The sequence below is a fragment of the Tachypleus tridentatus genome, chromosome 13 (assembly GCF_004210375.1).
Source record: "Tachypleus tridentatus isolate NWPU-2018 chromosome 13, ASM421037v1, whole genome shotgun sequence".
Classification (NCBI taxonomy): Eukaryota; Metazoa; Arthropoda; class Merostomata; order Xiphosura; family Limulidae; genus Tachypleus; species Tachypleus tridentatus.
In genome coordinates, this window is record NC_134837.1 from 167,788,634 (window position 1) to 167,801,898 (window position 13,265).

Genomic DNA, 13,265 nt, shown 5'->3' on the forward strand with positions numbered 1-13,265 from the left:
TTGTAATTTTTTTTACTGAAGTTTAGAAGCTAAACAACTCTTTTATTGCACTTTATGTTAACTCAGTTTATTTTGTCTGATTTTGATTACAATGTCTGTTATGTGCACAATCTCAAAATATGCCTACATATACAACAGACTAAAAATAAACTGTTTAGGTTATAGGTTAATTCTTGGTTTAAGATATTACTATCTTTGGACTGGGTATCCACTTGGGCTAAGAATAATTATTTAATTCTTGATGATGAGAGACCCACTTAGAATAAAAATGCATCTCAGATCAACTGGTGTGGGTATTAACACTTTTAAATAGTTATTTGAGTTTGATAGGTATAACCCAAGAAGGAAATGGGTTCATTAAAATAACTTCTCTCTCTCATTTTTTTTATTTTTTAAATAAATTTTTGTGAATTTACTGCAAATTTTGTGCGTAAGCTTCACTCAGATTTCTTGTTATTAACATTTTGGAGAATTATTCCTTAGCAAATACATTTCTAACTGAAATTTTCTCCTCATTTCATGATAATTTTCTGCCATCATCTGTTCAAATGCTTGAGAGACATAAAAGAAATGTAGGTGGGGATTTATTTTGCTTTGTCTTTGGAAATGAGTAGTGTAACAAAATTTAAAGTCGGGACAGAAAATTCTCACTTAGTTTGAAGGAAGGTGGGACTAACCCCTCAGTTTTGTTCTATCACATTCAAATGGATGGAGCATGACATTTTAGCATAATACTTTTGAAGAAATTTGAAAGACATCTCTGAGGAAAAGTGACATTCCTTTAAGAATTGGCACAGTCACAAATAACACATACTAGAAGATATTTATTTCTCAATTGAAACGTAGTTTGTTAATTGGTGATTAAGTGTTTTTTAGTAACTTGTTTAAGTTATAGGTCATGATTTTTTTCTTGATAGCCATGTTTACTTCATTTCAGTTTATTTTCTCTTACTGTTTTTGTTGTCAGGTACATGTTATTTGGCTTATTCAGTTTTCTTGTTTCCCAGCCTGTTGTAGCTACTACTTGTTTAGGCATCAATCATGTGTTGTTCAAAAGAAGAAAATTTGACTTCTGTATCATAGATGAGGCATCTCAAATACTACAAGTTGCGAGCTTAGGCCCTTTATTTTATTGTCACAGATTTGTCCTTGTAGGTGATCCCCAACAACTTCCTCCTGTTGTGCAAAGCAAACAAGCAAGGTATTGTTTCATTGATATTGCAGTTATATGTGTTTAGTGATGATTACACATGAGATACAGACAATTATTTCCTGTTCAAAAGATTTGAGATTATAAAAAAATTGGTCTTTATCTTAAAGACATCCTTGTTCATCTCAACCCATTTCACAATAGGCATCTTTGGTTTTATTAATCTCTAGCATATAAATTTTTGTTAGGATGTAAATTGTTTTTCATAAGCAATTTGCAATTTATTTTGTTAACATTCACTTATTTTATATTTTGTTAGTGACTGGGAAATTTAGCTGATATGTGTAATGGTTTCATATCATTTTTACTAGTCTGTATTTCAAGTGTAATGAGGAATTTTATAAAAGTAAAACTTTGAAAAGAATTATTGTTAGGATATAAAAATTGAGATTGTAAAAACGTATTGAATAATCTAGGTTAAAAGAGAGGTTGGACTTCAGAAAATGTTTTTTGAAACTGACTAATGTTATTAACCTTAAATTTCATATTTGGTGAAAAAGGTAAATTTAATAAGTTTATCTGTAAGTTCCCAGGTTTTTGTTCATATTCTCTAACCCAGTAAGATCTTATTTAAAGTTATTTTGTTGTTAATATTTTAAATATCTAGAGGACTTGGAATTTTAGTCTTTCATTGTATTATTAGATTTACGTTTTACTGCTGGAGTTGATGTATAATATTTAAGATACATAAATAGATTTTGCATTGAGCTATTAAGTTTTCATATCTTTGAAACATTTGTGAAGCATTTTTTAATCCTGAAAGAACTCGATGAAAATCTGTAGTTAAATAATTTTTTCACACACACACACACACACACACACACACACACACACCTTAAAATATTAATAATTGTTTCAGAAATAATGCAGTAGGCTTAAAGTTAATTTGTATCTGCTTGCTATAATTTTAAGTTAATTACAGCGTGATTGTGAAGATAACTTCATAGTTAAAGTTATTATGTCTTAAAGACTTCTAGAACTAAATTTTACCAGACACATTGAGATTTATAAATTTTATTCAGAAAAGTTTGAACATGATACAAAGGATTTCAAAAACTGTCTCAAGTCTTCAGTATGGCTTTCCTTATTTTCAACAGGGTTATCAATGAACACTATTTCTAAATGAACAGTATTCTTATGATATCATGCATCTTATTCAAATTGTTGCTCTCATTTTGTTACAAGAGAGATGGAGAAGAAAAATAAAAGCATTTTAAGTGTGATGTGTTTTACTCGCATGTAGATCTTATATTTATATAGGAAATTAAAGAGTGTGCAGCATTGATCTTACCATAAATGCTATATATTCTTGAAGTTCCTGTATAAATATAGGATCACTCTATGATTTATCCTTGTTTAGAATTGCTGATGAGGGGTAAAATTCCCCTAAACTAGTATATTTTGGTAATAAGTGGTAAATTGAATGACAGACTGTGCTTTATTATTCTTTTCTGAAAAAAGTCCATTTTGGTATTCAGTGGAATACAAGTTGAAATAGCATTTTGTATCCAAAATTTCCTGAATAAAACTTGTAATCTTTAATATTTTTGTGGTGAAATTACGTTTGAGTAGTTTGTACAATAAAATTGTGAAATTTCATTAATAATAACTGTGTTATAAGGAAACAAATATTAACAGTTGTGTTTTTAAAATGCTTTTAATTAACACCATTGCAAAATTTCATTGTATAAAAATTGACTTTAAAAATATACTTCAACATAATTTTTATTTAAATTAAATGTGATATATAATGTTTAAAGTGGTTAAGTAATGATCAGACAAAGCCTCTGATTTACTGTTACAGCTCTGTTTGCTAACATTTTTTAAATAGACATTTAAAGAATATTCTAGAAATACATTGAAAGCATGTTCTGTGAAAAACTGAAAATATTTATAGAACGCTTTTATATTCATGATACTTTAATTTTCTGATGTCTTACAATCCATTTTAGGGATCTTGGCATGTCAGAGAGTCTTTTTTCACATCTTTCAACACCAGCTAATACTATAGATCTCAACATACAGTATCGAATGAATAGGTAAGACTTATGAAAAGTTGTATTTATTGCTGCCTTTGGAGTTGCAAATGTTTAAAAATGTATTACTATCAGGAACCATAATAGGGATTGACTAGATTTTGATGAAACAAAAAAATACTTACTGCAAAATCTACCTTACAAAGTATTTTTGTTCTTGAAACAATACTCACAATCTTATTTTTACATAAGCTAAAAAACATTATACTTGTAGTGTAAACAATGTTATCATTACCCCTTAAAGTTATTTTTTAACAAATTTCTGACATTCATTTAAAAAACTTAAATACAAGGTGAAACTAATGTTATTAGCCAGTAATAGGTGACCATTAAATTACTGTAAAATGTAGATACCCAATGTTTTGTACATTATAGAATCAGTGTCTTTAAACATTCAACTGTATCATGCACCATGACAGTGGTTTATAATAATATGAGCACAAAAAAAAAAGCCAGCAAAAACGATAAAGGAAAAATTGGGAATTTAAAAACATGTAAATAGGAATTGTAAAAATTAAAAGTAAGGAAACAAGGCTGGACATACTGTACATATTATTTACTTAAACTACAAATTCCAATTTTAATTCCACCAAGTGAAATTAGGTAACATCAAGGAGAAAAATTATTATTTAAAATCCATATTTACAGGTTTTTAATTTCCAATTTTTTATTTACCTTGTTTATTGTTGATCAAAGGATTATTGTAAATACATTCCATAATTGGTATACCTAGACAGAATGTTGTTGGATTATATGTATCACAATAAATAATATTTAAATTAATTTACATTAAATTCATAAGTGTGGTAGATTTAACATGTTTAGAAGTAGAATGTATTAGATTTTTGTAATTAGAACTCATTTTATACTTTGGATGATCTTTTGTACATACTCAAACACATATTGGTTAATGTAAAATTAACCAATTAAATAACATACATAATGTTAGAAATGTATGTATACTATCAATTTATTGACTCAAGCTTTTGTTTTATATTTTCACCTGTATTAAATATTGATTAAATTGAAGATAAAAAGTTAACATATAAAAATTGTTTGCAAATGTATTGTCACATTTCTTAAATTAAGGTAGTAATTTTTACTACAGTAACCATGGTATTCAATCAACTATTTTATGTCAAGTATTATCTATTTCAATAGTTCCAGTTTTATTTTGTTTCAGAAGTAAATCCACTATGGTTATGAATTTTAATACAGTGTACATATTTGAATAGTATTTCTACTAAAGTGTATGTATGGATAGACACATAAATGCCTTTTTAGCTTTGTAATTCAGCATTTATAAAAGATAAACAACTGTATTTATTAGAAGAAAAAGTATTTTTAGATTTTTAATAATCTAAGTTAATTCCTTGTACATTAAACAAAATTTTGTTGTATAATTTGTAACATTTTAATAATTTTTTATTACAAGATTCTACTTAAATGCCTTACATAACCATTATTTGAAACTCCAAATTAAATACTATATGCTTAAAAATATACCACTTGATCTGAAATTGTATTTCATATTAATTATGTTTTGATATTGTTAAGTTTTAATTCCACACATTTAAAATATTATCTTAGTGTATTTAAAAGCAGAAAATCAATTTTAATAGAAGATATTGTATGCTCTCTAAACATTTTTAACTTGGTCCTTAACAGTGTTATTGTCCATTGTACTTTAAAATAGTAGAATAAAATAATATAATTACAGTACAAACTTAAATCTTTTGGTTTTAGTGAGGTCATGAGACTGAGCAATCTTTTTATGTATAATGGGGCTCTGGAGTGTGGAAGTGAAGAGACTGCTAATGCAACCTTGACTTTAAACAACACCTCCTTGGTTCAGTGCTTCCCTTCACTTGATTCCTGGCCTATGATTGCTTTAGCAACTGAACTGAAATATTCTGTGGTTATGTTAAATACAGATCTTATACCAGCTAAAGAGGCATGTAATCTTCAGGGATTGGTGTCAAACCCAGTTGAAGTGGAACTTGTTACACAACTAGCACTAGTGTTATTGAAAGTAAGTATCATATAGTGTGACTCTCATTTGTAATGACACCTTGAAGATAACCAAATAATATTTAGTTGAAAGTAGGTTACCAGTTATTTGCTGGAAATCCAGTGAAAGTGGAATTGAAATTTGAAATTCAGAAATGTATTTAAATTTCAGTTTTGAATATTTAGTTAATTTGTCTTAATCAGACTTTCAGAAAGAAGATATTTTTGTTCTTGTTTTTTAGAGATCAGTATTTCATTTAGATGTAAATTGTTACACTTTAACAAACCACAACTTACACTTTTTGTCACTAATGTTTGACTTTGTGTATTTTGATTTACTGATAAAAAAAAAAGGGAAACAATCAATAATAAAAAGTTTTTACTTACGTATTTTTCTGTGCTTTGAAATTAACTTGTATTTTCTGTTTTCTCATGGCAAAAGATTTTCAAGCTTTTAAATAATTTTTGCTAGCTGATAAAGTAAATACTATTGTTTGTTACCAATGGGTTAGCACATGACCACTGATACACAGTTACTGCTATTTACTGGGTTAATTATGTAGGCTTATATGAATTCAGTTGATAAAAGTTCACATTAAACTATTTATGAATTCAGATTTATACTCAGTTATTTTACAGAACCTGTTCTCATTGTAAATAAAACACCAGAATCATAATCTACAAAATGTAAATTTGACATACACTTAAAACTAAAATTGTGCCCAAATATATTGATTTAAAATCTATATCTTGATTAATGTTTGTTGAGGTACATGAAATTTGCCTCAAAAATATGATTTAAGTGAGAGCTGAAACTCAGAAAATAAACAAATTCATAAAAATAAGGAAAACTTGTATGATTTCAGTATGAGTTAAGTTACTCTGTATGAAAGCAGGGCATATATTTTGGTTTGATAAACTCTAATATTATTGAAGAGAGCTGTGTGTATAAATATGTAATATTTGCTGATTCTTTTGATTAATTTCATTATTAAACTTTATTGGTTGTTTGGACTGCAATTGCTTTATCTTTTGTTTGGATCTTTTGTGTAAAGGGTGGTTTAGAACAAAAGAACATTGGAGTTATTACACCTTACAGAAGGCAAGTACATCTGTTGCGAGAAGCACTTGGAGCACATAATGTATGTGAGTTGGAAATAAATACTGTAGATCAGTATCAAGGACGAGATAAGGAAGCAGTTATTTTCTCTTGTGTTCGGAGTAATCAGGATATCTCGGTAAGGAAAAGTGGTGACCTCAATAAATTAATTAAGCAAAGCTCTCTTGTTAAGTTGTATGTTTTATTAATATCTTGATACTATTGAGTTATCAGTGAAGAGGTAGATAGATTCCAGTGAGAAAAATTTTATTTTTATTTTTGGCTAGTAAGAAAATATTGTCAAGTCCACGGTTTGAACAATATATCTTAAGCTTTTCAGAATCAGAATAGTTGGTTATAACCAAACAGTTATACAGTAAAATTACCTTAATGCTTACAGTTGGAAGTAATTAAGTGTTCTGACTGTGAGAAGTGTACAGAAAATCAACTATTACTTTTAGTGTTTTTTTTTGATAAATCAAAAAGTAGTAGTAACATGTTACTCTTTTGCCTGTAATTTAGTAACATGCTACAAAGAGTAACATATAATTTACCTTGTAGAAAGGGATGTTTTGATGGAATTCTAGAACTAAATATAGTGAACTGTATTATAGAGTTTCTTTTTATTAGGAACTCAGTTGATTTTTAGAAACATATTAAGATATTGTTTAGAAAAAAAAATTACATGTATGTTCAGCTGAACTTTTTTTTTATGTTTTATTTTCAGAGTGGTGAAATTCTTCATGATGCCCGTCGACTTAATGTTGCTATTACACGTGCTAAATGCAAACTAATTATTATTGGTAGTAAAATGACCCTTCTCTTTTATGAACCTTTTAAGCAGCTACTTTCAGCACTTCAGGAATTCCAGTTGTTAGATCTACCTCCTGAAGCTCATCTAAAGTATAAGGATATAATATATAGTTTATAAACAGCACTGCACATGTATTTTTCCATTATATACATATCTCCAGTCAAGTCTTCTTAGTAGAGCTCATAAAAATTTTTCATCTCATAATGGAACATGAAATAAATTAACATATGTTTTATAATTTTCAAACATATATTTTTATACATTTAGCAAAATATAGTGCCAAGTTAATTTTCTTAGGATGAAGAACTAAAAAAAATAACAATAGTGTAAAAAATTTGTGTAAACTTTAGTATAAAAAATTTTCAGTAAATATGATTTTATGTTTAATGATATCACACATTCCTACTTTGTGTTGAACATATTTGTGTTGCAGAGTATTTGAAACTTACGTCCTACTTGCTTTGAACAAGTTTATATTGGCTGCACTATAAAAAAATTCAAATTTAAATCTCAACAGAAAGAGGTACATCAGTAATATTTCATAATGTTTATATAGATTGTTGCTCATTTTTGAGAGTTGTTGGCACCATTTTCAATTTTTATGCACGTTATTTTGGAAAATGGTGCTGGAATTACTGGTTTTAATGATTCTTTACATCTTGTAAGAAAACTTTTTTTTTGAGAATTCAGAATAAAATATTTCATGGGTGTTTTATAAGTATAATAAAATAAAGTTGTTTTCATTGAACTTTGTAACTTCTCTGTGAGTGTTTTTAACTTAGTAATAATATATCAAAGTGTGAGAAGTATTATAAATGTAATATTGTTGTGAAACCTACAATAATTGAAGAAGTGGTGTTAGGTACTTCCAACCTGAACAGTATTCACCAGTGAGCTAGTAATAAGCATATGGACTTGTAATAAATCTAGGGTTCAATTCCTTGCAGTGAACAAAACACAGGTAACTTACTGTGGTAAACAATCTAATGTAAACAATAGTTAACATGTGAATAGCTGGATCAAAGATCCTAAGATTCAGGTGTAATAATTTCTAATTTAAAGCTGCTGACCATAGAAGGAGCAAATCAGTCAATAGAATTCATTTTCAGGGCTCACACAACCATGGAAAATCATTGTTAAATCTCCAGATTGAAATTCTTGAAATCTGTAAGTTTCTATAAAATCTAAATTGAAAAATTGCTTCAAAATTTAAAATAAATGTATCTTTCAAGTTAATACAATTTTGTATATACTGGGGGTGAAAAAGCAGATTTGGTGGAACGTGCTTACTTTTGTTATTCTGTATTGGAAATGTGACATTCTATGATGTAGCATTATTTGGTACATTAAATTTTTGACATTAAAGTACACTAAATATATTCATATTTCAAGTGGAAGAATATTAACAGAATTTTTAAATGCGTAGTATGGTATGGAGCATTTTTAATGAACAATTGCTATGTATAGCAACACACGTGGATTGAACAGATGGAGAACTAATACAAAGCCTATTGTAGAGTTTATGAGAAAAAATTGTTGTTAACATGAATCAGTTGGCATTGTTTAACAATATACGAAAGGTTAAAACATGATTTCATTATGCTGCAAAATATGTCGTAAAGAAATTTTGTTTTCAAATAAAGGCCTTTGTCTTTTGGATTGGAAAGCTAAATGAGATCATCTGGTGGTAAGAGAAAAGTGAAATGTAACACTTAAAACTTTTTTCTTGACTTCAATCATAGAATAAGTAACAAGGAGAAGAAAGGACATGAGTATCATGACAAAAGAATATTAAGCTATTAGTATAGATGTTTTAAAGGAAATAATAATTATAACCACCAGTAGGAACAAGTCAGAACTGCTCTTCTTGAATGGTACTGCAGATATAACTAGAGAATTATCAAAATATGTTTATGGAATTAAAACCATGGTGCCTATGTCACTGAAACTAAATTCCAATTGAAATGAATGTTTTATTTTGTACAAGCAAATGTAATTCGGTACATATGAGTGTGCACTGAATAGTTGATCACCTTATGGATAACAGTAGGAGATCTAAGATTTCCAAAACCTGACTGCACCAAAGGTTCATTGAATATATTTTTCTTATGAAAGGGTAAACCCCTACCAGAGTGCATTTTCAAGACATTTCATTGGTTTCAATTTTGTGCAAAGCTACCTGTGCTAGCCATACTTAATTCAGTAGTGAAAGACTAGAAGGCAAACAACTAGTTATCACTACTCACCAACAACTCTTGAGCTACTCTTTTAACAACAAATAAATGAATAGAGAGATTGACCATCATATTAGAATACCTACAGCTGAAAGGGCAAGCAGGTTTGATGGGAAGAAAGATTCCATGGCAATACCATAATTCTATTGAACATTATTATCTGTGAAACAAAATTTTAGAATATGAAATACTTAATTTATACAAAGCCAAATGTAAACTTTTTAAGATTGGCAAAAGTGTATTTCCAACTTAAATGTTTTAATGTATAAAATGTACATAGTCTTTGTTAATTACCAGTTTTCACAACTCTAAATTTACATGTTCTACAAATGAAAAAGTAATTTAGCTGGTTAAGGTAAGACATTATTTTACAACTTTGCAAACTTCTTCAAGTATAAAATGAGGATTAAGGCAATATGGCTAGTTAAAGTAAAAATTTTTGTTATGTAAAATAAAAACTCTTCTAAGTAAAATGTAAAACTGTTGTCTTACAAATGAAACTTCTATAGTTCTGAGATTCTAAGCAAAGAGATGGCATTATGTAGTTTTTAGATGAATAAAAATATATATTGAAGACTTCAAAAAAGGTTGGCCCTGGCACGGCCAAGTGGTTAAGGCACTTGACTCGTAATCCAAGGGTCACGGGTTCGAATCCCTGTTGCACCACACATGCTTGCTCTTTCAGCTGTGGGGACATTATAAGGTGATGGTCAATCCCACTATTCATTGGTTAAAGAGTAGCCCAAGAGTTTGCAGTGGGTGGTGATGACTAGCTGCCTTCCCTCTAGTCTTACACTACTAAATTAGGGATGGCTAGTGCAGATAGCCCTTGTGTAGTTTTGTGCAAAATTCAAAACAAACCAAACCAAACACAAAAAAGTTGGATAAAACTATTAAGCACAAGAATGACTGTATATTTGTGCCTAGAAACAAACTCTGTTCAGTTTACTTTGCATCATAAGAATATTATCAAATTTTGAAGTTGGTGTAAAAGCATGAGAAGACAAAACAATCTAAGTAATTTCATATTGTCATTGTGAATACTGGTACTAAAGGTTTTATGCAAAGTTTATAGAAGTCAAAACTATTTTGTTGGGTGGACCTCATTCCATTCTCCTGGCTAACGAAGAGTTGTTGGATAATCCAGAAGGTGCTCAGGAATTTAGTTATTGTATCTTCTGGATGTAGAAAGTCAGAATTAGATAAAGTAATAAACTGGAGTTTTTCCACAGCTACTTTAAGATAAACTGTAAGGTGTGAAATGTGATGAGAAGACACCTGGAAAATGCATGGAAGGACAACGAAAGAGAAAAATAATCCAACTGAATCAAAAGCCAAACTCAATTGGTGAGGGTAGAAGGAAAATAATCACAAACAAAGGATGCTTACCAAGGAAAAAGAGGTGAGAACATGCACCACAGATGAAATCTCTGCATGAAATGTAACAACAAAGAGCACGTAAAGAGCATAGGAGTAACATGGAAGGAAGATAAATTGGTGTAAGGATGTTACCCTCCCTTACTGCCAAGGTTTTGGGGAAGAAAGAACAATGTGGATAGATGGAAAGGATGACAAAGAGTACATAAATTACTTATGGCAAGTAAATCAGATTATCAACATCCTTAGGCCAGCAAGAGAAGCAATAAATCCTAATTGTAAGGTGAAACAAGAAGCATGTAGAAAGTGATTCAGTTGAGATCCTCATTAATACCTCATTTTAGGAGGGCAGACAATGAATTTGGAAGGAACAGATCAACAGGGAGAGCATAGGAGAGGTAAAATCTTTATGGCATTGGGATAAAAGGGTAGGTGTGAGATCAAGCCACTCAAAAAATAGAAACTGAGGTCAAAGAACCAGTTAAGAAATTATACAACAGAGGGAACATTGGGCTGATCAGCCAAGAAATCTAGGTCATAGACCTACATTGGAAAATGTTCTATTTCACTGATACACTTCATGTAGAAAGGGCCAAAGATGAAGCTACACACCAGGAATTTTGTGGTATCCTTGCCAAGGGCTAAATAAAAAATCAGAGTGTGAAGACAAAACATGAGGAGTAGAATGAAGCACTGATGACAAAGATTGCCATAGAATGGAGGGAGACAGAAGAAGAGGTAGCAAAGTGGCAAGTTGGAGCTGGATTAATTGAAGAATCCATGTCTGAGCCAGCCAGTAAGTAGCAATCAGAAGGACACGTCATGGAGTGGTATGGATGATCAAAAATTACTTGGTGAAGAACTTAAATGAGAGGATAAACATAGATATGTGTTGGTCCATTCTAGATTGAAAGTATTAACTAAATCAGGAAGATAAGAGACCAGATAAGAGAGGTAGTTTGGGTTTGAGAGGTGTGCCAAAGGCATTGTCATGAGAACTACCCCAATGGAACAGATAAAGGCTGAGAAGGACTGAGACATGAACTAGGAATAGGGGCTTGTCATGATTCTGTCTGTAACAAATGAGCTACCAAAGAAGAAAGGGTAGAGTGCTGATTCAGCAATTCCACACATGATTCCAAAGTGTCTGGGATATGACTCACAATGGGCTTAGTTTTGATTCACTTAGCTCGGGAAGCATATCGAAGGATGCTTATGGTTTCTGGTATATTAGTTCTACTGGGAGAAACACAAGCGATCTAAAGAACACAAAGAGCTGTATTAGGTTGTTATCAAAAATAAGCATCAAGAGTAAAAGACTAAAGTTACAAACTGATACTAAAAGGAATAAATTATAAATCCAACAGGTTGATTAATGTTTCATTCATATCAAACTAGTCTAAGAAAAAATGACAGTAAAATGCTTTATAGATTGAAAGAAGAAGAAAACATACCATAAGTACCATTTCTCCACTGCCAAGACTTTTTGCCAAAGGTTTGGTTAAACAGCTCTCTCTGTACGGTATGTGTCCACTTTTTTTTCTCGGATCAGCCAAAACCGATATACGATTCCCTAAACGAAATAAGCACTGTAAAGTTGGAGAATATTGGCTGACATATAGAATAATCTTGACTTTTAAGGCCCTACATGGCCAGGTGGTTAAGACACTTGACTTGTAATCTGAGGGTTGCAGGTTCAAATCTCTGTTGCATCAAACATGCTAGCCCTTTCAGCTGTAGGGACATTATAATGTGATGGTCAATTCCACTATTTGTTGGTAAAAGAGTTTGCTGTGGGTAGTGATGACTAGCTGCCTTCCCTCTAGTCTTACACTGCTTAATTAGGGACAGCTAGTGCAGGTAGCCCTCACGTAGTTTTGCAAGAAATTCAAAAGAAACCAAAAATTGTTGAAAATAGAAACAGAAAATGATTATCATAACTGAGAAAAAGAATGCATAACATCAACAAAGATAAAAAATACCAATAGTTAAAAAAAATGCAAATGGCATGAAATAAATCGGTTATCCTTGTCAGTTGATATTAACGGATAACTTAATATTAAATAGGGATAAAGTACCTGTATTTTGAATAAGATTAAAACTTTAATATAGCCTATCTACTCTGTATGCACATTTTAAAAGAAAGGCCTATATATAATAATGTGAAATATATACATATACATGTAATGTCTTATTAATAAATTAAATACAAATAATAATGAAGTGATCACTACTACAATAAAAATAAGAAAACGATAAACATAAAAAGGTGAATGTAGTACCTTATTTTTCATAAATAAAACTTGGGAGAGCAGTCACCTTCCCACAAATGTCTGTAGGCAGTGGAGGGTGATATAGATGTGAGACATTGTGGCTTGAGCCCCCACATTTTGCTCTCCTTATAAATTTCTAATTTGCTTATGTGAGATTAGCAAATTGGAGGTTAAGACTGATTGACAGTGTATCCCCATGGCAATGTGGGTTC

The 13,265-nt window shown here is 30.3% G+C and overlaps 1 protein-coding gene across 5 annotated transcripts in view; it reads left to right on the top strand.

Moving 5' to 3' along the window:
• Nucleotides 1–7,925, top strand: part of Dna2 (DNA replication helicase/nuclease 2) — a 79,093-nt gene extending 71,168 nt beyond the window's left edge. For 4 of the 5 annotated variants that reach the window (XM_076483825.1, XM_076483826.1, XM_076483827.1 and 1 more), the window contains 5 exons: nt 1,008–1,201; nt 3,163–3,249; nt 4,993–5,278; nt 6,312–6,494; nt 7,083–7,925. In XM_076483825.1, coding sequence (XP_076339940.1) covers nt 1,008–1,201; nt 3,163–3,249; nt 4,993–5,278; nt 6,312–6,494; nt 7,083–7,286 — 954 coding nt within the window. In that variant the 3' untranslated portion in view covers nt 7,287–7,925. Of the gene's footprint in view, nt 1–1,007; nt 1,202–3,162; nt 3,250–4,992; nt 5,279–6,311; nt 6,495–7,082 lie in introns of those variants that run through there. The other variant, XM_076483829.1, reaches the window with a different exon arrangement.
• The last annotated feature ends 5,340 nt before the right edge of the window (nt 7,926–13,265 follow it).